The 26,206-nt window shown below is 40.7% G+C and overlaps 2 protein-coding genes across 2 annotated transcripts in view; both read left to right on the forward strand.

The window, feature by feature from the left end:
- The window catches only part of LOC117553526 (glucagon-like peptide 2 receptor), a gene marked incomplete at its 5' end in the record, with an annotated part of 28,829 nt that extends 13,405 nt beyond the window's left edge, over nucleotides 1–15,424 (forward strand). Inside the window, 12 exons of the mRNA XM_034227507.1 lie at nucleotides 6,473–6,569; nucleotides 6,647–6,751; nucleotides 9,371–9,492; nucleotides 9,831–9,937; nucleotides 11,036–11,192; nucleotides 11,340–11,499; nucleotides 11,921–11,981; nucleotides 12,097–12,163; nucleotides 12,492–12,580; nucleotides 13,246–13,384; nucleotides 13,469–13,510; nucleotides 13,870–15,424. Coding sequence (XP_034083398.1) covers nucleotides 6,473–6,569; nucleotides 6,647–6,751; nucleotides 9,371–9,492; nucleotides 9,831–9,937; nucleotides 11,036–11,192; nucleotides 11,340–11,499; nucleotides 11,921–11,981; nucleotides 12,097–12,163; nucleotides 12,492–12,580; nucleotides 13,246–13,384; nucleotides 13,469–13,510; nucleotides 13,870–14,244 — 1,521 coding nt within the window. The remainder of the gene's footprint in view (nucleotides 1–6,472; nucleotides 6,570–6,646; nucleotides 6,752–9,370; nucleotides 9,493–9,830; nucleotides 9,938–11,035; nucleotides 11,193–11,339; nucleotides 11,500–11,920; nucleotides 11,982–12,096; nucleotides 12,164–12,491; nucleotides 12,581–13,245; nucleotides 13,385–13,468; nucleotides 13,511–13,869) is intronic.
- Nucleotides 15,425–22,623: 7,199 nt separating this feature from the next.
- pts (6-pyruvoyltetrahydropterin synthase) lies at nucleotides 22,624–26,138 on the forward strand. The gene is made up of 6 exons (XM_034227515.1): nucleotides 22,624–23,028; nucleotides 24,628–24,707; nucleotides 24,793–24,815; nucleotides 25,152–25,208; nucleotides 25,557–25,627; nucleotides 25,710–26,138. The coding sequence occupies exons 1-6, from the start codon at nucleotides 22,817–22,819 to the stop codon at nucleotides 25,831–25,833; spliced, it is 567 nt and encodes a 188-aa protein (XP_034083406.1). The 5' UTR covers nucleotides 22,624–22,816; the 3' UTR covers nucleotides 25,834–26,138.
- Nucleotides 26,139–26,206: the final 68 nt, after the last annotated feature.

Here is a 26,206-nt window from a genome sequence, read left to right on the forward strand (position 1 = left end):
TACAGTACATACAATGCATACACTAATAATGCCTTTCAATGAACTAACATTCATTACTCATTGGTCTTTGGATTTATCTAGTGAGGCCCGGTTTGACCTGGTGCCGTTTGACATGTTGCAAAAGTTCCTTAACTTCAATATACATTTTTATTTTAAATATTTAAACGGAACTTGGCTCCACAAAAACATTCTTCTTCTGATGTATTGTATTAGACAATATAACATTTATCATGAAACAGAGCAAAGACCCTACTGACAGATAACTCAGGATAAGTACATTTTAAAAACCAGCATGTGGCAGATTCTTTTTTATTGGTCCTTTTACATAATTGGTTCAGGTTACAGGAGGTCCCTTCACTCACATGTGCACATATTGTGCAGTTTCTGAAGTCGTTGTCAGAAAGTCTCAGTTTAGTGACGTGCTTGAAAAACAACTGTGTTTTGGAAATCAAATTAGAGGTTTTTTTTCTCAAGGGATAAAAGAATGTAGCAAAGAAACATAATGAATAGGAAAATTAAATCATAGAACACTTAACTTTTATCTTCAATTTTATACGGCTAATTAATTATTCAGAGTCTGCTACCTGATTTGAAGCAGGTTTAGTATCTTAACAGACAACACAGAAGACAGGTGTGGTGACGCTTTAGACAGTCCTGACAAGACGAGGCTCACCGAATGAAAGACGGCGTAGAAGAGAAATCTTTGGGACACAGGCTGATGTGCCAAACGGACACAGATTTGAAGATTGGGAGTGTTTACCCAATATATAAACTGCTGTCCCCGGTCCTGACACTGATGTATAAATGAGAGGAAGGCTGTAGCCTGGAGTTTCTTTTCTTAAACATAACAAAATGAGGTTTGTTTCAGAAATGACAGCAAATTAAGGAAGAATCCTAATTTTGGTATTAAATTATAGCTATAAAATATAATAACCTTTAGTAAGACAGACTTAAATTAAGAATAAATAGAGGGTTATGTTTCACTAATGCACTGAGCCATATTGATTAGTTGCCTGTATACATGCACACAGAAGAAAATGTCTACTGTGTAATTGGTGCTTATTAAATACTCCCACCAAGTGGGAAAATACTAATACTGCAACATCCACTGCTCATCCATTCAGAAACTTTAAATGCAATGGAATTGGTTTACTCTAAAATATGATATTACGTTTCATTTATTCAACCCATTGTATATTATTAAACCAGTTTTTGTTGAGATTTATGTATAGGTAATTATGATGTTATGCCATTCAGAATCATTACATCGTCATGAGCTCAGTCTTAAAATGAAGGATACTTTATTAGCTTATTAGACCCGAAGATTTCCTTTCTTTCGATCAAGGGTTTTTCAGCATCTGTTGATATGTGTCTCAAATGACTCGCATGTATCTTAATTAAATCAATCTAAGCCTCTGTGAAGTATCACATTCTCTTTGTTTCCAAGGCACTTCATATGCAAATGTATGATCAATAAGTAGGTGGTCAAGACTCTTAAACTCTGGACAACAAACAAACCTAAAACTTCACAAATAAAATAAAATCTAATTAAATTGAAACACATTACTTATAGTAATGAACCTTCAGGGAAATATCATTCAGCTCAGCACCTGAGCCTTATAGCCTCTTTTGATTGAGCTAGCAAAGCACCAGCAGATCTATTGAGCAATTAGCTAAGGCAGCGAACGGTAACCAAAACACAGAGGAGAGGCATCCGTAGGGTGGGGGGGGGGGGGGGTTTATGCTGTGAAATGCTGGCAACGTTATTGTCACGATCTGTCTTTATGGTGTTTTGTCTTGTCTAGATCTGTTTTTGGTTTTCTGTCTGCGTTGTGTCTTGTCTAGATCTGTCTTTGGTTTTCTGTCTGCGTTGTGTTTTGTCTTGTTTAGATCTGTCTGTGGTTCCCTGTCGTTAGTTTTCCTGGTGTGTCTGATTACCCGATTGTGTTCACCTGTGGCCCCTGTGTTTTCTCCTCCCTCCTCACCTGTGTCTTGTTTGTGTGTTTAGTCTTGTGTGTATTTAAGTTCTGGTTTTTCTGTCTGTCTTTGTCGGTTCGTCTTTTGTCATGACTAGTTTGTCGGTGAGTGTTCTGTTCTGTCTTTGTTAGTTTAGCCTTGAAATAAAGGAATTTTCACGTTAATCTGCATTTGGGTCCTACCTGCTTCACACACCGTAACATTACGAACCGACCCACAAATGGACCCAGCAGATGATCCATGGGAGGTAGAATTACAGCATTTTACCTTTTATCTGGCTTGCTGCTTCGATTGGTGGAAGGGAGCGTCCAGTAGAAGAGGGCCGCTCTGGTAGAGGCGCACCGGTTGGCAGCAGATAAACTATGTTTTGTGGAGTTCTTACCTGACTGGATTTTGGACTTCCTTGAAACATGTGATTCCCGGCCTGCTAGCCCCAGGCATGCTAACTCCATGTCTCCCAATTCCCAACCTGGCACCATACGCCTTGGTGGGTTCCGCCTGAAGTCAACCTGTGCTTCTGCCTCAGTTCCTGCTCCTGTCCAGGAGTTGTATTCCGGAACTCGTCTGGCTTATGGAGGTCCACGGAGTATTCAGGCGGCTGCTAAGAGGAGTCGTCGCAAGGCCAGGCTAGCAGCCCGAGCCCCAGCAGCCATGGTTCCGGCTACAGAACCGGCCCACACAGCCATGATTCCGGCCCCAGTTCTGGCCCCAGCAGCCATGGTTCCGGCTTCAGTACCGGCCCCAGAAGCCATGGGCTCGACTCCAGTTTCGGCTACAGGGCTGGCTCCCCAGCCGACGCCAGCTCTCCGAGTCTTGTCGGCGTACCGGCCGACTCCAGCACCTCGTCTCCTGCTGGCTCCCCAGCCGACGCCAGCTCCCCGAGTCTTGTCGGCGTACCGGCCGACTCCAGCACCTCGTCTCCTGCTGGCTCCCCAGACGACGCCAGCTCCCCGTGTCCTGTCGGCGTACCGACCGACACAAGTCACCTCTCAAGTCCCCTCTCAAGTTTCCCCTCTAGTCTCCTCTCGAGTCCTCTCTCAAGTTCCCTCTCTAGTCACCTCTCGAGTCCCCTTTCAAGTCACCTCTCAAGACCCCTCTCAAGTCCTATCTCAAGTTCCCTCTCAAGGCTCCTCTCCAGTTCCCTCTCAAGTCTCCTCTCGACCTACCTCTCAAGTCCCCTCCCGAGTCCCCTTTCAAGACACTTCTCAAGTCACCTCTCTAGTCCATCCTCTGGTCCCTTCCCGAGTCCCTCCTCTGGTCCCTTCCCGAGTCCCTCCTCTGGTCCCTTCCCGAGTCCCTCCTCTAGTCCCTTCTCTAGTCCCTTCTCTAGTCCCCTCTCCAGTTCCCTCTCCAGTCCTCTCTCCAGTTCCCTCTCGAGTCCTCTCTCAAGTTCCCTCTCAAGTCCCCTCTCAAGTCTCTACCCGAGTCCCCTCTCAAGTTTCCTCTCTAGTCTCCTCTCAAGTTCCTTCTCAGGTCCCCTTTCGAGTCTCTTCTCGAGTCTCCTCTCAAGTTCCCTCTCAAGTCTCCTCTCGAGTTCCCTCTCAAGTCTCCTCTCGAGTTCCCTCTCAGGTCCCCTCTCGAGTCCCCTCTCGAGTTCCCTCTCAGGTCCCCTCTCGAGTCCCCTCTCGAGTACCCTCTCGAGTCTCCTCTCGAGTTCCCTCTCAAGTCACCTCTCGAGTCTCCTCTCGAGTTCCCTCTCAAGCCCTCTCTCTCGAGTCCCCTCTCGAGTTTCCTTTCGGGTCCCCTCTCAAGTCACCTCTCGAGTTCCGTTTCTTTAAACGGAAGAAAAAGCCCAGTTTAGGTCTAAGTTTTCTCAGTAGGTTCCCAATATGAACATCAAAGGCCATCTTTTCATCAATCCATATGCCCAGATATTTGTAGGATGCTACTTTGTCAAGGCATGTCCCTTCCAGTGTCAGAATCGGAGGGACAGCTGTATTAGCTCGAGAGCGAGAGAAGGTCATGTACTTGGTCTTTTTTGCATTAAGGACCAGTCTTAGCCTTAGCAAGGAGTGTTGCAGTGTATTAAAAGCATCCTGTAGAAGCTCTATGGCCTGGGTTAAAGAGGAAGCCACTGTGTAAACAACTGTATCATCGGCGTATAAATGAAACCGTGCTGGGTTTATCCCATTTCCTAGTTCATTTATAAAGATGGAGAATAAGACAGGGGCCAAAATAGAACCTTGTGGAACACCTTTGTTTACAGTAAGAGCAGCTGAGGTATAATCTTCTACTGAGACACACTGAGTTCTTTCAGATAGTTTTTAAACCAGCTCAAAGCCATTTTGCCAAGACCTATGCAGCCAAGCCTCTGCAGTAGCAATGCATGATCCACAGAATCAAAAGCTTTAGACAGATCAACAAACAATGCTGCACAGTGTTTTTTCTTGTCTAGTGCTTCAATTATGTCATTTGAGACTAGCATAGCCGCTGAAGTAGTACTATGGCCTGATCTGAAGCCTGACTGAGACTCGTTAAGAATATTATGGTCAGTTAGAAACTTTTTCAGTTGTTCGTTTACAAGAGATTCAAAGACTTTGGCCATTACAGACAGTCTGGAAATAGGGCGATAATTATTTAGGTCAGAGGGGTCTCCGCCCTTTAACAAGGGGAGAACCATGGCCGACTTCCAGGAGCAAGGCAATTCACCAGCACAAAGACTGAGATTCAAAATAGAGGTTATGGGTTCTGCAATCAGACCTGCAGCAACTTTGAAGAAGAACGGCTCTATCTTGTCTGGGCCTGAAGATTTATTTACATCTAGGCTCATTAAAGCTTTGTGAACCTGAGAGGTCAAGATGGGGGCAAAGGTGAACAGTTGATCAGGGTCAAGTGGCGGAGGACCTGGCTCTCCTTCTGCAGCAATCATCCCTGAGTTGCTAGAATCAAAGATTGAGCCAGCAGAAATAAAATAATTATTAAAGCTGTCTGCAATATCCATTTTGCCCTTGATTTCACTCTGATTTACCCTTAAGAGATCATGAAGGCTGTTTGGAGTGATAGAACCTGAGGAGGATTTAACAAGTTTCCAAAACTTTGCAGGGTTATTCAAATTGTCATGTATTGCATTAAGATAGTAGGCACATTTAGAGTCTTTAATCAGCTTAGTGCATTTGTTTCTTAATGTCCTATACAGATTCCAATCTAATGGAATATTCGATTTCTTTGCTTTAGCCCAGGCAGTGTCTCTCTGTCGAATGAGAGAGGATATAGAATCATTAAACCAGGGGTTGTCTTTACCGCTTATCCTAGATGTCCTAAAAGGAGCATGCTTGTCACATATAGCCAAGAAGGTGGATTTAAAATAATTCCATGCTAACTCAACATCGGTCATAAGTGAAACAATGTGTAAATCACTATTAAAAACATCATGTAGAAACGCCTGCTCATCGAAATGTTTGAATTGTGTGTATTTAAGTTCTGGTTTTTCTGTCTGTCTTTGTCGGTTCGTCTTGTGTCATGACTAGTTCGTCGGTGAGTGTTCTGTTCTGTCTTTGTGAGTATAGCCTTGAAATAAAGGAATGTTCACGTTAATCTGCATTTGGGTCCTACCTGCTTCACACACCGTAACAGTTATGCTACAATGTGCGGTGCAACCGCTTTGTGAGATGATATATTCTAAAGTGCTATAATCATCTCAGGGGAGGATTAGAAAACAATGTAAAATGCTCACTTACTCTACTAACTTTAAATGATCACTTTCTTGTATGATTCATTATAGTCGTAAACAGGTTTATTTGTGATTTGTTATTTGGGGGATTCTGTGTTTGGGGGGGGGGCAGTGTATTATTCTAAGAAACTACATGTACTCACTGATTATTACACATACGGTAATCCTGTTAAGGCTAAAATGATTAACAAACTTATCACAATCGATTCTGATTGGCCAATTTGGACATATTTTGGACATTTCAGAGTTTGTTAATACTCACTAACAAACTGCAATGCTTCGCAACCTGCTACATGATCAATCTACCGGGTGTGCATTTTACATCGATGACCACATTATCCTTTACTTATTCTCCTAAATTTTTGTGTGAGTGATCAAATATTTCAATTGCCCTTTCACACTAAATAAACTGAGCACTGCTTTCACTTCCATGTTGTCCTAAAACCTGATAAGGGCTCTATCACAAGTAGATCAAATAAGTCATTACATTACATTACTGCAATATTAATTGCTATTTAAATACAAAAAAAAAACACAGGAAGAATGACAGAAAATGCAACCTAAATGTTGCTGTTAAAAGTGAAATGCACTGATCTTACAAATATTTCAGAAAGTGCTTTGATATGAAGCAGTGTTATCCATGAGCACAGCATGCACTTTGAACGCATTTTTGGGAAACATATACATTGTTTAGGATATGTGAGGCTGATAACAGCGTAGGCCTGTGTGCCGGATTTGAATTGAACCCATGCTGTACACAAATGCTTGTATTCTCTTAAATGTAATGTTCAGTTTAACTTGTTTCACTTTTTAATCAACATGCAGGTAACAGGTTCAGTGCTTGAGAGTCTGATAGCCCAACGGAATGAATACTGGGAGAACTGCAACAGAACTCTTACAACAAGCGCACCCTCAGAAGCTGGTGAGATGCTGCTATATTGTTAGTGTCTCCTTGATTGTTATTACTTTAATGAATACTTGAATATTCTCTTTTTACAGGAACCTACTGTAAAGGAACGTTTGACACTTTTGTGTGTTGGCCCCACTCTTCTCCGGGGAACGTGTCAGTCCCCTGTCCTTCTTACTTACCATGGATCAGCGAGGGTAATGTTCTATAGCAACTACTGTATAAGGTCACACGTTATAAATAAATGTCATTGAAGCTTATTTCGTGAATGGCTCCTTTTACTATTTTTGACTTCCTTTGGTAATTCATTATTATAAGTGAATCAATCACTGGCTGAATCACAAGACAAACTGTAAGGTTTCTCACAGGAAGTCTTTGTGCAGTTGAATGTGTAATCAATGCACAGTTATGCTTTAAATGTCAATCAGCAGTCTACCATAGGTCAGCTGCAGTTTTGTTTTTAGCCACACTCAACACAGCAGACACTTCTTTCAATTCAATTCAAAACTTTTATTTATCCAGGTGAAATCCCATTGAGATCATTGATCTCTTTTTCAAGGGAGACCTGACTTTACCTTACGGATCAAATCATTTAAAAATTGTAATTACTTTCAGTGTTTCCCCTAGGATGGAGTCATAGCAGCGGTGCTAAGGCACGTGGGGCCAGTATAATGTGAGCGCGGAGCGCGTGGAATTTTTTTGTGTGTGCGCGTGCGAAGTGCGCCCCACCAATTTGTTTCTATGTGTCTGCCAGCACAAGAAAGGCTCTTGAGGCCTAGTACCAGGGCCGGTTCGAGACAATTTGCTTTCCTAGGCGAGATTTTATATATAAAGAATAAATGAAAAATCTCTACAAAAGACAAATACACTACAGATGCTTATTGACGTAGGTAATAGACGTCAAAATGGATTCAAATGTATTCAGTATTGTATGAACATGTTTTAATTGGGGGGGTGGACCAGAGTCCTGCATCGGGTCGGGTACCCGCGGTGACCCGCAAAAAAGGTGATTCGCGGGTGGTAAATAAATTAGTTTAATGTTTAAATCCTCAGACCTCTCCCCCGCGGGACCGCGCATAATCATAACCTCTGCAGCGCATCAATCTGCTGCAGTGCGCGCCACATTCGAAATGGCTGAGGTGAAGCTCTCTAGCGGAGAATACAGCATTTTCAATAACACTTCCTCAAGAGCGAAATCCAACGTCTGGGAGGCTTTTGGTTCCTAGATGGAGCAAATAACCAACATCCCACGCTTTTTGAGACAAATATGCAACTGCGTGTGTTAATAATTGCACGTTTTCACTGCTCATAGGCTATGCGGGTTCGGGTCGGGTTGCGGATCTTGTGCCGACGGGTCGGGTCGGGTTGCGGAACTAATTGGCAATATGTGCGGGTAGCGGGGCGGGTTCGGTATTGCACGTCGCGGGTGCGGGGCGGGAGCGGGTCTTGAAAATCAGACCCGTGCAGGACTCTGGGGTGGACGTCACAACCTCTAGGGGGGGTCCGGGGGTCAGCCCCCCCGGGAAGATTCTTTTGAACATTTTAAAGTAAAATGCTTCAATCTGGTGCACTTTGAGCACACAATTACTAGAGACCTGATCTAGGGGGTACAACTCTAAAACACCCATATGAGAAAGATCGGTTTACATTTTAATAATCAAATAAGTATATGAACATAACCAATAACCTACCGTAGCCAATAACAAATAAATGTAACTTATTTTATTTGTGTTGTTCATTTATATCTTATTTTACCAGTTAACATTTATTTATTAAATGCATATTTTTGTATCTCTCCAACTTTAAACAATATTTTTGGTTTACTGTCCTATAGTATACATTGGAATGATTTCAAACCTGTTTTTATTTATCCTAATAAATATAAAGGAGTGCCTTGGAAATATGTGTTTACTGATAAGCCAACATCCCCCACTTTCATCACTTGCAGCACCCATCGTACAGGGCAAATGAAAAGTGTAACTGGGGTGAAAAGGGTGTTACTTAATTATGAATGTTGTTACATCAAGGCCGAAAATTAGGATGAGCACCAACGGTCAAAAATGTTTTTTCCCCTCCCAGAGCTGTCAGCACAGCACCCCCCAGATCTGGCCCTACCTAGTACATACAGTGGCAATGTCTCAAGATTTAGCAAAAATACACCTTTATTGAACATACAGTAACACAAATACTACAAATCCACATAACAAACAATCAAAAATTAAAAAGGGTCGCCACTTATTATTATTTTACTTTAAAAAAAGTTAAAAAAATATATTAGCAGCGGCGCGCATATTTCAGCAGCGGCGCTGCGTCGCCACTATTTGTATATAGGGGAAACACTGACTTTAGTACACCATGTTCTGTGCAGGCTGTCCCACCATGAGATACAAATAAATAAGTCAGGCCTTCTGCAATTATCTTTTTTTTTACCACAATGATGTTTGAAATAATGACACAAGAAGAGACCATACCCATTCATTTTGGGAATTATAATTATAGATTACAGATTTGATATCCAATTCTGTAATGTCAATTACACCAAAGAACAGAAGTGATAAATAATCATGACCTCAATATTGATCACAATAATCAAAGTTATTATTTTGTCCATAATCGTACAGACATATTTGAATACAGTTAGTTCACATTAGTTTTTTACGTTTGCTAGCAAGATTTCAAGAAAAAGGTAATTGTAAATGGCTCTTTGAAAAGTGATGGAAGCCCTGTCTATAATGAGGTCAAAACAACTAAAGTGCTCCAACACAGGTCAAATAGAAAGAAACCATGCATACCATTGTGTTTTCTATGACCTACAGACACCTCAAGGAGCGCACACAGAGAATGTTTGGAAAATGGGAGATGGCGACGGAGGGAGAATTCCTCCGAGCCCTGGAGGGATGAGTCAAATTGTAAGGAGGACACATACTTCAAAGACAAGGTGAGGAAGTAAAATACAAAGTGTCTGCTCCCTCCAAGTATAGCAAATGATAGCTTAAAATGCTGAAGAGGTGTTGTTATTCTCTCCATATGTCTGTGTGTGTGTGTGTGTGTGTGTGTGTGTGTGTGTGTGTGTGTGTGTGTGTGTGTGTGTGTGTGTGTGTGTGTGTGTGTGTGTGTGTGTGTGTGTGTGGTGTGTGTGTGTGTGTGTGTGTGTGTGTGTGTGTGTGTGTGTGTGTGTGTGTGTGTGTGTGTGTGTGTGTGTGTGTGTGTGTGTGTGTGTGTGTGTGTGTGTGTGTGTGTGTGTGTGTGTGTGTGTGTGTGTGTGTGTGTGTCCAGGAGGAAGAAATGCTTCGGCACACAGCCCTCAGGCTCATCTCTGTGATTGGCTACTCCCTGTCCCTGTCCTCTCTCACCCTGGCGACTCTCCTGATGGGCGTGCTGAGGTCAGTGCTCGGGACTAGAGGGGTTATGAATGAATGATATATTTTAGCCCCTAGGGGAATTTGCTTATAAGAATATCAAACATCCACAACCAACATTGACAGAACACATAATATAATAATGCCTAATATAACAAAAAAACAAGGACATCATAAAAATATCATCAAAGCGACAAATGCGTTTGAATGGGTGAATGCTGACTTGTATATGTAAAAGCCCTTTGAAGGATTTAAAGGTAGTAAGAAATCTATGCAAATACAGTCTTTTAACCATTACTAAAAGAACAGGCACCCATTTTTTAAAACCTTACCCCAACAAGCGTCTTAGTGTAAAGTTGACTGATACAGGCATACTAGAGCCAAAACGCATGACACTGAAACAGGCAGAATGTTCAGGAAGTTCAAAGTACTTTGTCAGGTACAGGTAGGTTCAAACACGGGAGATCAATCAATCCAACAAGCAAACATGTCCAAGAAGGACCAGGCAGAATAATAGGGACAGGCAGGGTCAAAAACAGGCAGAGTAGATAAACAGACTAAGAACAAATGAACGCTGGAGAGTTTAGACAATATGGCATGGAACAAGTGAAAGTGAACTAGTATATATGCTGTGGGGTTGATGGAGGAATGATTTGCAGGTGAGGAGATGGGCTTGGGGAAACCATGTTAGGGGAATGCGTTGATTTTAAGGCCAATAAGGAGGCATGATGTGAAATGACAGGAGAGTTCATTATAAGCCAAACAAGATAAACAAACTAAAGGTGTGGGGACACTTAGTGCTATCAGTCATCAGAAACTCCACAAGAAAGATTTAACAGTTCAAAACAATACATTTTTAATATATAAAATGTGGTAAAGGCAAGTCCTGATAAACAATAAATAAGACATGGGTTATATCCACTAGCTTTAACATACTGATGAAATGCACAATGATAACCCACTAGAAAGGGTGGCACAGAGATATGAGAATAATCAATCCTTATAAATTACATTATAATAAGCAGGAAGCATTTCTATGAAATATGCCCTCAGTAATTCTGTTACAGCATAGGGAGTATGGATAAATGCATTCCTCAAATTGCTACTGTATCTGCTTACCAGGAAGCTCCACTGTACCAGGAACTACATTCACATGAATCTGTTTGTGTCATTCATCCTGAGAGCCATGGCTGTCATCTCTAAGGAAATCACATTATACATCATGTATTCCAAGCTACCCAAGGACGACCCCGGGTGGAACTCCTACTCAAGCTCTGCGGTATTAAAAGCACTGCCTTATTATTCATATATTAGCAGATACTTCAATTGTAGCTGTAGCCAATATTTACAGTAAAGAATGAACAAACCAAAGCAGTTTGAATCAGTAAAACTATTTTGAACACTAATCTATAATATTTCTCAACAGATAGCATTGATGTGTAAGTTCTCCAAAGTGTGCATGGAATACTTTGTGGCCTGTAACTACTTCTGGCTGCTGGTGGAGGCCATTTTCCTCCACACACTCCTCTTTACAGCTGTACTGACCAAGAGACGTCTCTTGAAGAATTACATGCTGCTAGGATGGGGTAAACCATGAATGACTTGTTTTCATCATTTTGTTTTAGTCTATTATGTGTACCTGCATCTGGGTGTGTTTCTGTGAGTATGTGTGTGTAGAAAGGTGTGTAAGTAAAGTAACCCAACCTACAAAAAAAAACAGATAGTGTGGACCTCACATAACTAAAAACCTGAAATGGACCAAGGAAGCTCTTTCTAGTCCGGTCAGTGTCCTCCACTTTGTTTGATTGATATTTTTTGATGTGATATCTTTGTTAACGTCCACTCCAGGATACCAGCTGAGGTTTTAAAAGTCTTTACAAGCTTAAGAAAGGGGGGTCCCCAAAATGTCTGTTATGGCCGGGTACCCCCACAACACCACAAAGACAAGGATATGTGTGTTTGTTTTAAATTAAACGTTATGCATCTTTTGCATTTGTAACTTTTCAGGAACACCTATTTTGTTCGTAACACCATGGACCGTTGTCAAGATTATTTATGAAAACACAGAGTGAGTGTTTCATTACCCATCATCACAATTATCACAATACATTTACAAAATGCATGAATTAAAATGCTCTTCATTACTTGACTTGTTAAACTTCTTTTATTTTTGTATTCCCAAGATGCTGGTCAATTGTGAACAGATGGTTCTGGTGGATAATAAAGGGACCAATTACATTATCAGTACTGGTAAGTGTTAGAAACAATCCTTGATTTGCTTTTTCTAAGAAACAGAGTACATTATGTTCTCATTAGTTACACATCCATCATGTTGTTCCTGTGAGTTCCTTTTTGTGCCAGCTATTAAGTAAATGTCACTCTAATTTCACACTGCATTTAATGCTTCCTGTCTTGTGAGGGCACGTGATATAGAAGCTGTTGTAATGTCAAGCATGACTGATTACTAATTTATTGGAGTTACACATTCACATTCACATTGAGCGACTACATTTTTTAGTCTTGTAAGTAGTTTTGTCACATGTATTTAATGTAAATCTACCCTGGATGTGTGTTGCAGGTAATTTTTTTCATATTCATCAAGATTCTGATGCTGTTGCTGTCCAAGCTGAAAGCAGATCTGGTGAAATTTACAGACTACAGATACAGGTAATTGTCCCAGCCTTGCTCTATTTCCTAAACGGTGTCTTTAAACCTTACATTAGGTTGTTTCCTGGTTATAATGTCAATTAATGCCATGTACTGTACTGCAAAGTTCAACTGTCACGCCTTTATACTCTGGCCTCATTTCACATGCAAAAAGAGAGAAGGGCTAATGGATAATTTTACAAAGCTTTACATTGTTTTCCATTGTATCCTTTGCTCTTTGAATCATGTGCCACATTTTATGAACATTATCCATGTAATGTATGTGTCCTAAACCATTTTAGTCTATGTAATCTTTTATTGCACTATTATATGTTAAGTTTATCTTATTATATTGTATCATGTCGTATCATATCGTATCATATTGTATCATGTGTTTATGGTTCAGGCTAGTTATTTTAAATGTTTAACAGATCCTATTAAGTCTGTTTTATCTTTTGTTATTAATTGTTATGCTATTTTTATCTCATCATACTGTTGTGTCCTTTATGCTTATCTGTCTGTACCATGTCTGTACTACATTTAAAAAAGTTGGAGGAGACGCAAGATCTTCATTGCCAAAAGTACACTATAGCTATTCTGCATATGACAGATAATGTCCTTGAATCCTTTGGACAATCTATTCTCATACGCACCGTAATATGCATATTTGTGTTCATTCCCTTCAGCTTGGCCAGAGCAACACTGGTACTTATTCCTCTGCTGGGGATCCATGAGGTGGTCTTCACTTTGCTGATAGACGAATGTGTTGAGGGCAGAAGTCGTTACGCCAGGAACTTCATCAACCTCACCCTCAGCTCCTTTCAGGTAACACCTGTGAAGTTGATTACATACATGACATAATAGGTTGTTCTCAATTTACATTTATTTGTTATTTTTGACCTTTTTCAGGGTTTTCTGGTTGCTGTGCTGTACTGTTTTGCTAATGGAGAGGTACATGTCTTCTGTATGTATAGTGATGTTTCATGTCAATTCATTTCTTGTTAGTTTGAGACTTTAAAGCTGCATCAACTAGTACTTTCAATATTAGAAATGGTACAATTGACTTTGTGTTAGTGAAGCTAACTCATTCTTCAGAGTTAGAGACTATAGCTAGTGAGCTTATTTGGTGGCTTAAGAGTCTGATGTTCAGCAAAAAAAGTTTTAATTAAACCAATGAATGCCACCTGCCAAGCACCAAACTAAAGTAGTTAGCATTTAGCAGATTTCAGATTTTAGCCAAGAGTTTGAAAAAATTGTGGACTTCATTGATTATGTCAAGATGTATCCCTTTTCTTTATTCTGGCATTTAGGTCCAAGCTGAACTGAAGAAGCGCTGGCAGCTTTTCCTTTTCACCAACCACTTCCAGGTCAGGAGCTGTTTCCAGAGTGTGCCACTTAAGCACCTTTGGAAATGCACTCGAGGGCGCCGCCCACAAGGCTCGCGACAGAGCGACTCCTACGACGACGGCGGCACCTCCACAACCCATCCACACATGCTCCAGGTGGCTGTGAAAGGAAGAGGTGGGAGGCATGGACCTGGAGAGGTTCACGGTCTGGGGCTGATGGGCTGTGACGCAACAGGACTGGACTTTCTGACCCTCACCAGGAAAAGCCTGTCCAGTAGTGAAGGAGAGATGACGCATGGGGAGACCATGGAGGAGATTCTGGAGGAAAGTGAGTTCTGATCCCCTTTAGTGTGTTGGTTGCTACCTGACATGGACAGGTTACGGATAAACACCTGATAAACAGTGAGAAAAAAGTATTTTTTTCAAATCTTCCAAAAATAGACTACTCACAGAGTAACGGTGGCAACTACCCCAAAGCCTGAGGTTTATTTTATGTGTTAGTTTGTTTGTTGTAATTTGATTTATTGCAACTTAGTTGTGGAAGTCAATATAAGTGCTTGTATCTATACGCCTAACATAAACCAAGTAGGGTCTTTTAGGCATGTCCTTTAGATTCAATCTGTGTTCAAATGTAGACCTTCAATAATTCTTTACATTATTACATGTATATATTCCAAATAAAATGGCCCCTTATAATCGACACAAATAGTCGTGTTGGTTTCACCAGAAAGTCCTTGTTAAATAGGTGGTGATTTAGTACATGGTTACTACTAATGCAATCCTTTGACATGTTGTTATTGGATTGAACCATTGTATTTCTCATTTCATCTGAGGATCATCTCCTGGCTTACTCATTAGCTTAGTCGCTAATGGGACATATCACATTAGCATTGTAGTTATTTGAGAAATGCATTGTACCATCCGAGGCACAAATGTTTGTTTCAAAGTGTATCAATTTTATGCAAAACATTATATCTCCTCAGCAAATTCACTGATTCATTTGACTGTTCATTTGACTGTTTTATCATAAGCTGCCATTAGTAATAAATGAGTTGGCCTCTGTGAAAATACTGAAGTTGCCATGAGCAGTTTACTTTGCACGCTATACTTAAAGGCCCTATAAAGTGATATTAAGACTTTCTTTATATATTTCCTGTTTTGAACATGACTTGAGATACAATTTTGGGCATAAGTGTTTGATTTAGGACGGGCAGGAAGATTCGAAAAATTGTGATTGTTGAAGAATTTGTGATTACTTTATAAATGGGATTGTTAGTTAGGTACACCCACTAGCAGCATGTCAATGTGAATGCCGTATTTGTACATACAGTAAACCTCATAGTATACAAATACAAAAGCAGTGTTAAGCCATTTTTAAACAGATTTGTGTTGTAATTATCATGTTATCTCTTACTATGTCAGGTCATTTATAAATATCCATATGACACAACGTCTGGATTGAAATTTGCATATAAATACAATGTATTTGTTGTCTGAATGTGAATAATGCAGATAATGCAGAGGCTCTATGTGCAGCACGTTTTACAGTTTTCTATTCTTATGAAGCTTAAAATGTATTAAAGGAATGTATGTACACAAATTAAACAACAGTTAAATGTTACTATTGTCTTTTATTGTTATTGTGATTGTTATAATTTCCCCATGCTCTTTATTGACCTACCGATAATACACTTTTTGTATAACACCCACTGGCCAGATTAAATGACATTGAAAAAACATGTTGGTTGCTCCTCAACAATAACGGGAAGTTATACATTCAAATGGATCTCTTGAGTTCATTTGAATCTTAATAGTATTTAGCAAAATAGCCCTACATTTTCCACCTGGATCAAAATTATTTTATTTTTATTTTGACTGTCTTGATAGGCTGCAATTTCTACTGTTCCCCATCCATCCTTTTACTGCCCTTTTCATCTTCTTTTTCAGAATGACTCTTGTAAATGTCCAGACCTTTTAAAGTACTGCACATTGCAGCAACAATCAGTGAACGAGAGTATTGCAGAGACTTTGCTTGGTGTTATTTGACCAACCATGTTAAAGAATTCAAAAATCTGTGATTAGATGTCTTATTTAATCAGGCATCATAGATTGCACATCATGGGTTTTGTGCAGTATCATTGCTTAAAACCACTGTTATAGCATAATAAAAAAGGATACAAACGGTCTACAGTATATGACACATATTTTGCTAACCCCCTAATCCTAATATAGGCAACGGTTTAAAAACATCTTTACCCGGCTTTGTAGAGTTAGATACCGTACCACTTGGAGCGTCTCTTTTTGTGTTTTGTAATTTGAGTAAACTGACCCTACAGTTGTAATAATAATCCTCATTATCATCCTTGGTAAATTACTCCAAATGTCTTTACCATCGCATTTCAATCACAAAATACCTGGGATTTTTTTTAAATCAGTAACCTAATCTAAGTATCACAATACATAAGTAAAGTCCGGTACTCTTGGATTACATCAATTGTATTACTTGAATTAAAAGCATACACAACATTTAGTTTTTTTTAACAAGAGGCATTAATGATGAACTAAGATTAGCCATGGTTTCACTAGAACTTAAGTTTTCATATGCTTTGTAATATATAGATTTGTATTATGAAATGTAATGTAACACAGAAATCCTGTTTTTAATCCCGCCCCTAAACTTGGTCTTTAAATATATTCTGTCACAGTACGTGTGATCCTGATGAGATATGGCTAAATTAACTCGTGACTCTCAAACTGTCATGTGACCTTAACAACTGTCATGTGACCTTAACAAGATGTGAACAAGCCACCCTTATACCAGTCCTTTCTTTTATACATGTCAAAGATAAATGCTATCAGAAAACCTGTAAGAGGTTACGTTAAAACATTAACTCAAGTATTGTAGCGTACAATTAAGAGGTACTTTTACTTTTATTGTCTTGCTATTCATACTGTACTCCCTTTAAGATAGAATATTACACACTTGGCTCTACTACATTTATTTGACAGTAAAATTACATTTTCAAGTTTTACTAACAAAAAACAAGATAATCAGAAGAATATGAAGCATTTTTCTAGATTCAACTATCCAGCAGGACACAAATGAAAAAAAGCTTGACTTAATTAAGCAACAGTTTTACAATCATGCATCATTCATTACAATAATCTGACTACTACTATAACACATTTTTTAACTAAAGGGTACTTGTTGCTACTTATACCATATTATTTGGAATAATTGTATATTTTATAGTTCGACCAATTCTGAAGCATCTACAGTACAATTTGTTTATACTGTATATCAGGGGTGTCCAAACTCTTTTCACCGAGGGCCACATACAGAAAAATATACAAAGGGCTGGGCCACTTAAAGAGGTATATTGCCTCGTAAGTTACTGTAAGTTATAGGTTAGCAACATGTAGATAAATTAGGCTTGATACATGACTATGCTTGTAAAATAAAAACAGCTTACATCACAGCTCTCTTTCATGTATCTTGTTGGCAACTCACCCCTTAAAACAGAAGCTTCTGTGATTATAATAAGGGGAAATATGAAGGGTCTATTTCCAGCTTGTTATGGAAATAAGTTATTGGGCTTTTTTTATCAACTAAGATTTGTAAGAAAATGTTTTCAACATGAGTTGACTGAATTTATTTTAAAAGTGGGCTTATGCATACTACTGTGTAATATATTGGTACATATATATTTAAGTAGTACAATATAAGAAAAGCACAAGTTTTATTTGTGGGCCATATTTCATTATACTTTTTTAATTTGCTGAAGGCCGATTCAAAATGGCCCGCGGGCCGCATTTGGCCCCAGGGCCGTAGTTTGGACACCCCTGCTGTACATCAAAATGTTATTTAACAGTTTACAAGAATATATATTTTCTTGTTTTGATTAAAGCAAGGTTAATAATTAGGGAAATATGAAGATGGTACATAAGGATTTAATTGTCCAACAGTTGATTGAACAGTTTTTTTTTATTATTCACCTTGTTATACAAAGATTGAACGTTTGTGTTTTAAAGGTCCCATGTCATGCTTTTCTGGTTATTACCCGTCCCCTTGTGTGTTATGAAGGTTTTTATGCATCCCATCCCCACCGACTCATAAAGCTGGCAATGTCCTTGATCTCATATTCTCAAGGAACTGCGCTACTTCTAACCTCTCTGTAAACCCGCTCCACACATCCGATCACTTCTTCATTTCATTCTCTCTACCCCTTTCCAAACATAACAAACTAATCTCTTCTCATCCTGCACTTGTCCGCCGTAACCTTTGTTCCCTCTCCCCCTCTACCTTTGCCTCATCGGTGCTCTCAGCCCTCCCTTCCTCTGACTCGTTCCAACTCCTGCCTTCAAACTCTGCTGCAGAAACTCTCCTCTCTACTCTCTCATCCACTCTGGACTCTCTCTGTCCTCTCACATCTCGGCAGGCTCGTCAGTCCCCTCCTGCTCCCTGGCTAAATGATGCACTGCGTGCTAATAGAACCGTCCTTAGGACAGCAGAGCGGAAACGGTGGAAATCCAAACACCGTGACGACCTCCTAACCTATCAGGCTCTCCTCTCCTCTTTGTCTGCTTCGATCTCTCAGGCAAAAAGCACTTTCTTTCAAGATAAGATCCAATCTTCCTATTCCAATCCTAAAAAACTATTTTCCATCTTCTCCACCCTCTTGGACCCTCCAAAAGCCCCTCCCCCCTCCTCACTTCTGTCAAGCGACTTTGTTACCCACTTTGAAAAAAAGGTTGATGATATTCGCTCTTCTTTTTCTGACTCACCTTTACTCACCGCTGGGTCACCAGACCCTCCTTCCACCAACACACTAACCTCCTTTCCCCCTCTCTCTCCAAGTGAGGTTCTTACCCTCATTACCTCTGCCCGCCCTACCACCTGTCCTCTGGACCCTATCCCTTCAAACCTCCTTCAGACTATCGCTCCTGATATTCTACCGTTTCTCACCCATTTCATCAACACTTCTCTAACTTCTGGTCACTTTCCAAACAGTCTCAAGGAGGCAAGAGTAAACCCTCTCCTAAAGAAACCCACTCTCAACCCGTCTGATGTTATAAACTACAGGCCTGTCTCTCTCCTCCCGTTCCTGTCTAAATCACTTGAACGCGCTGTCTTTAAACAACTCTCCTGTTATCTCCATCAGAATAACCTTCTGGATCCGCACCAGTCTGGTTTCAAGGCAGGTCACTCCACAGAAACTGCTCTCATTGCTGTCACGGAGGAACTGGACACTGCCAAAACTGCATCCCTCTCCTCTGTCATCATCCTGTTGGACCTGTCTGCTGCATTCGACACGGTGAATCATCAGATCCTCCTTCGCACTCTCCAAAAACTTGGAGTTTCAGGCTCTGCACTTTCCCTCCTCACCTCATATCTGAAAGACCGTACCTACAGGGTGACTTGGAGAGGGTCTGAGTCCGACCCTTGTCAATTAACTACAGGGGTCCCTCAGGGCTCTGTTCTTGGTCCCCTCCTCTTCTCCCTGTACACAAACTCACTCGGATCAGTCATTAGCCCGCATGGTTTTTCATACCACTGCTACGCTGACGACACCCAATTAATTCTGTCCTTTCCCCGCTCAGAGACCCAGGTCGTCGCACGCATCTCTGCTTGTCTAGCTGACATCTCTCAGTGGATGTCGGCTCATCACCTCAAGCTCAACCTTGACAAGACTGAGCTGCTCTTCCTTCCGGGAAAAGATTGTCCCACTCTTGACCTAACAATCAACATCGGCACCTCAGTTGTTTCCCCCGACTCAGACTGCAAGGAATCTGGGTGTGACCCTAGATAACAACCTGTCCTTCACTGCAAACATCGCTGCTACAACCCGTTGCTGCAGATACACGCTTTACAACATCAGGAAGATACGTCCCCAGCTGACACAGAAAGCAACGCAGGTTCTGGTCCAGGCTCTCGTCATCTCACGCCTAGACTACTGCAACTCCCTCCTGGCTGGTCTACCTGCATGTGCCATCCGACCTCTGCAGCTCATCCAGAATGCAGCGGCTCGTCTGGTCTTCAACCTTCCTAAATGTTCCCACACCACTCCGCTCCTCCGCTCCCTTCACTGGCTTCCGGTAACTGCTAGAATCCACTTCAAGACACTGGTACTTGCTTACCATGCTGCGAATGGATCTGGCCCTTCGTACATCCAGGACATGGTTAAACCGTACACCCCAGCGCGTGCACTACGCTCTGCATCAGCCAAACGACTCGCTGCGCCCTCGCTGCGAGGAGGACCCAAGTTCCCATCAGGCAAAAACACGTGGGTTTGCTGTCCTGGCTCCAAGATGGTGGAATGAGCTCCCCATTGACATCAGTACAGCAGATAGCTTGCACATCTTCCGGCGCAGATTGAAAACTCATCTCTTTCGACTAAACTTCGAGCGATAGAACTATTAACGAAGCACTTTTATACTAATAAAGGACTGGCTTATCTAAAGCCAGTTGAGTAGCACTTGAAATGTTTGGCTCTATGAAACCTAATGTACTTATATGATTCTGTTTTCTTCAAGGTTGTGTCTTCCTGGTCGAATGCACTTATTGTAAGTCGCTTTGGATACAAGCGTCAGCTAAATGCAATGTAATGTAATGTAATGTAATGTAAACGGTCTACAGAGTCACAAACCCTCAAAATACACCCTGTAGGGAGTAAAACTCTAACACAGAAAATACCTCCCCAAAACGCCTCGTTGGAGATTTCTCATTTTCCATTGTTTACTTCCTGGGTACTGTGATGTGTGAATACCCAGAGGCCACACCCTCTGCCAGCCTTTCATGAAACAAGAAGGCTTGTTTGAGATAAGCGAGACCGACGCAGACCTGCGCAGTTGCGATCAACGTCTTGCTAGTGCGTTGCATGATGGTTAGTCATTTTGTCCGACTTGCTCTGGAGGCCCGCCTACATGAGACGTTGAAATCTTGCGGGACAAAGACGCCCGCGGCGCAGTTCCTCTCCACGGGCTGCGGAAGCGAAATGCTTGATGGGAAACGACTCGCTGGTATCTCGAGCTGAGCGCTCATTGGTGGTTTTTACCCCGTGCTGCTGATTAAACTCTCCAATTGGCTCGGCACAAGTTCGTTGGTATTTTGTGTCAGTTTTACGTCGCCACTTCCATTCCAATTTTTCCTCATTGTTCCACAATGTTTATCATCATGAAATTAATATCTATATATTTTATACTAGCACTGCTTACCGTTTTCATACTTTATATATCTTAGCATATTCATACACACTGTTCATACTGCTCACAGGCTGCTGTGTATATCTAGTGTATTCATACCTCTCACTGTTTATTCATCATTCAATTCCTTCTATATTTTATTCTGTAGATTGTGTACATTACTTTTCACTTTACTGCTTTTTGCACTCCTGGGCCCTTTCTAATTTCTCTAACTCCCCTCCTCGACTGCTATCTTCGATACTTAGTCCCGCCCACAGGAGATGCGAGCGGAGGACCGAGGAGGGGAGAGTGGAAGCAGCAGGTGGTTAGAGAAATGAGAAATCCTCTCCTCTGAGCGGTCATTTTAAAGAGACGTCCATTAATGATGACAGGAGGCACAGCAGCCCTCTGTCTGATGGACAGATGTGTTCATGATGACTTATATATTTACTTTTAATTCATTCACAGTGCGGCATAATGAGACAATAACAGGCTACAGATGCGGACACAAACACATACATATTTATATAAATATATACAATTTCAGAATCAAACAAGTATAAGAGCACGCTCATAATAACGTAACACAATCAGAGACTGGATATATCCCCCCTAATATAATATCCAAGGGATGCATGCTGAGCTGTCATTGGCTGAGATAAGTCCGGCCGTGCGTCACGCCTCCACCGTTCCCGGAAATGCATCCACGGAGGAGCCGTGGAGGACCCATCAGTGTCTCCTCGGTTATAGCTCCTCCAGAGAGCCTCCTCAATGCTCGATGCTCGGTCCTCGAAGTTAGAGAAATAAGATGTCCTTCAACATGGCGTGCTGAAATTCATTTCCGGGTCACTACCGGAGGACCGAGGAGTCGAGGAGGGGACATTTGAGTATTGAGAAACCTCTATAGGCTGTAATGACCGTTGCTAAGGAGGATCGAGAAAGAGAAAGGAAAAGAGGTTGAAATAAAAAAATTCTTAATAATGAAACTGTTTCCACACAAAACATGTTTTGCAAATTATTCGGCGGCAAATATTGAATTTACATTTACACCCTTTAATATTTTATTTGGGCTTTTAGATGAAGACTGCATACAGTTAATAAATATAACTATTCTTCTGGCTAAAATACATCTTTTTAAAAGTCAATCAAGGAGTGATCTTAATTTAAGGAGTTTTAAGAGTAAAGAGTAAAGAGTTTAAAGTAGTAGATTAAAAATACAATTTATTTTGGAAAAAATTATTGCCACAAAAAATCAAAGGGTGGCTCAACATGCCATGAAATGGGAATTAATGAGCTCCAACGAAGAGTGGGATTAAAGAAACAATAAATATGCTTGCCATGTTGTGTTTTTCGGTGGTATTTGGTTGTCAACCTATTTTTGTTTGTGAAATGTTGATGTGATCCTACTGACTGTATCTTTATTTAGTTAAAAAAACATATATATTTGGCAGCCCATTTGCAATGCCTTCACGGACCACTAGGGTGCCGCGGCCCACAGGTTGGGAACCGCTGTTTTAGAGCACCAACCAATCTATGGCACCAACCCACTCTCTGCACTTGGTCCATGGGATTTGAACTGGCGACCCTCTGGTTCCCAAGCCAGGTCTACAGATAGAGCTACTGATCATTATCTCTAATCACACTGCATTGTATCCAGACTGATGTTTGCCTGAGGGCTTTTGATAACTATCTGGGACATGTGAGATACTTTACGACCTGCTTTGAGCCAATGGCCGGGCAGTTTGAGTCACGGGGGGCGGGAGCTTCGAGCAGCAGCTTTTTTCTCATCCTGCTCATCCCAGCTCTCAGCAAACAGTCTCCGGACCCTCTCTCAGGTAGAATACCGACCATGGCTGGATCCTCCGTGACTGACGGTGCAGCGGAGCGGCTCGGATACATCACCCGAGTCCAGAGCTTCAGCGCCTGCCACCGACTCCACAGGTAGCAGCTACGTCATTACGTTTACGTATTTATTACCTAAATCTCGCGGTAATACACATACTGGTTTGTGCCGATAGAAGTTGGGAAGCGTGACCAGGTTGTAGGGTTGCTCGTAATTAAATTAAAGGTAGCCGTTTTATATTAGGACAGAAATGGTTAATACTCGACGGATATAGGGCTGCTTCCCGGTATGGAAGTCCGTTTCCTGTCTACAGTGTACAGTCAACAAGCGACCGTTCAATGTTACCGATAGCCGTCCTTGTTTACTGCCAAACATTTTTAATTGAACAAAACCTTTGACAGTTTTATAGCTCTGTCTTATTATTGTCTTGTGGGATTTATAGTTTATCTGAAGCCATAGATACGTAAACTGCTGGTGCTGCCTTCACGTGCTGTCGGCGACGTAGGAAAATATTTACCGTGGTACCCAGCGGCTACATTTGGAATTTAAACGAGATTTCTGCACATGTGTAGTCCATGAATAGACATTATCCTGCATGATTATTGCCAAAATGATTATCACTATATTGAAATTACAATCGTTTATCACTTGTATGTATAAGTGAAACAATATTTATTGCACTTTAAATAAATAGAGCACTGACTTTACCTGTTGGTTTATTTATAGGGCTGCTCCATATATTATACAAAAATGGAAATTGCAATAGGCTATAACGTTTATACATTTGACGTTTTATATATTAATATATTTATTGTAATTATCATATTGTCATATGGATTAGTATTCATATCTGTATTTTAAATGGATGCCCCCCCCCCTGTTATTTATAGTAACAGTTTAAGCTCCTATTTCTGCCATCATTTTTACTTGCTTACTTGCATTTTTTATTTCGTATCATCATAATTTCTGTGTGTAATCACAGGAATAATAACTGAACAAATCAACAACAAGTGTTTAAGGTCCCATGTCATGCTTTTCCGGTTCTTACCCGTCCCCTTGTGTGTTATGAAGGTTTTTCTGCATGTAAACGGTCTGCAGAGTCAAAACCCTCAAAGTACACCCTGTAGGGAGTAAATAATTGGTGCTTTAAAACATTTTATAGTATGTCATTTTTTCTTTTGTTTTTTCAATACTAAAGTATGTTAGTATTTCTGATATTTTTGACCTACTATCTTTTACACATTTGTATCATACTATAGCCTATTATGTTGTTTTTAACATATTTTCAAAAACATATTTCTCTGAAAAACAATCCTATATTGTTTTCAGATATTTTTGGCTATGTCTTTTAATTCATATATTTTCGCCATCCCTTTCGCCTGGTTTCTGCCGGTTTAGGAAGCGCTTGATTTGACATGCAGCAGCGTTTTCTATCAGCATAGCACGCATTGTAAACACATGTATTGTAAAGTTACACAGTGCTGAATATTTGCTGATGACTTTCGTCATCAGCAAATATTCACTAGAGCGTTGGCATCTTAACGCATGGTTTGGAAATCTACAACTTGAGAAACTAGAACTAGAGAATGGTTTGAGATGAATTAAAACAATGTATTGATAACCAAAGTTGAGTGTCCGAGGTGCATCTACACTTCTCTTATGTTCCTTCCTTGTTTTTACTTGAACTTCTTTTCCAGCATTCACCTGAGTGATGAGGAGAATAAAAGGGTTTATGGAAAATGCAACAATCCCAACGGTCACGGACACAACTACAAAGGTTTGTCACTCTTTATATTGTAAAAATGTTGCTTGCTTTTACATTGCCATTCCCATTCATTCAATGTCCTCCTGTCTGTCCACAGTGGAGGTAACAGTGCGTGGAAAGGTCAGTATCTATCTGTTATACTAAATCAAACTTACGTTTTGAGACATTTTTCTAAATATATTTCAAGCTTCATCAGCCATCTGTCATTTTGAATATGAATTATATTTGGAGAAATATTTTAGGTTTCGTAAGTGATAATTCAAAAAAGAATAAGATAGAATTCCATAGTATAATTCAGTATTTATTTCTGCACCATCATTTGTTTCCTTCAGTAGGAACAGAATTGATGCACTTCATGTATTTGTAGTCATCACAATTTCCCCCAGAACACTTAAATGACTAACTCAAACGATCTGTTGGATGTGTGTGTGACCCTCCTCCTGTGAACGCCCACAGATCGATGCTCACACCGGGATGGTCATGAACCTGACGGACTTGAAGGCGCACATCGAGGTAAGAACAGAAGAAGGAATACTTTATTATATCATCCGACGTGATATCTCAATGATCGAGCTGCATTTTTAACAGTTCCTGACACCTGGGTGCAGAACGTCACAGACTGGGCATTATCACAAGTTAGACATACAGTATTATCAACAGTTGATATGGCTTATGTGATAGCCAACAGTTCACCCTTCTGGCATACACAGAGCAACATCAAATACAAACATTTAAGTTTCTGTGTTGAGAAATGTGGGGTGAATCGGAACAGTAGCATTGCAGGCTTTAAAACCGAAATAATCAGCAGAAGTGTCTTCTGTGGCTTTTTACTGACTAAATGACATTTCTTCTGAACTACAGGAAGTCATCATGATTCCACTGGACCATAAACACCTGGATAAGGACGTCCCATACTTTGCCAAAGTTGTCAGGTGAGTTTCCTCTTCAGTTTCATTTAGTTCCCCCAGATGGCGTTCACATTACACTCATTCCTGCTCTCTCCTGTCCACTCAGCACCACTGAGAACGTGGCCGTTTACATCTGGGATCACATGGTGAAGCTGCTGCCGCCCAGCCTGCTGTACGAGATCAAGATCCACGAGACCGATAAGAATATTGTCATTTACCGAGGAGAATAGAACGCTGTTTGATGCAATCCAAAAGTATTCTTGTAGGTTTTCTATTCATGTAGAGGTGAAAACATCACGTGTACCCTGACAGTGTCAGCAGGTTGTACCTGGCTCCATTTTTTCTTAATTATTTTCAAACTTGTACGGATTTTCCGCATCTCTTTTACTGCTTTTAGACCTTTTACAAACCCAAGAACCCACACTGCTGAGAAAAGTAATTTTGTGATCGAATGTTATTTGTCTTCTTCGGCATAACGTATTCAATGTATTTTAAAAAATACAATGACCAATAAAACAACAACTTGAGAACCAAAGAGTAACACTTTATGATACAGACCCATGGTATAGTTACACAACACTGATGGTGTCGTATTGTCAAACA

Source organism: Gymnodraco acuticeps, unplaced genomic scaffold, assembly GCF_902827175.1.
Source record: "Gymnodraco acuticeps unplaced genomic scaffold, fGymAcu1.1, whole genome shotgun sequence".
Taxonomy (NCBI): Eukaryota; Metazoa; Chordata; class Actinopteri; order Perciformes; family Bathydraconidae; genus Gymnodraco; species Gymnodraco acuticeps.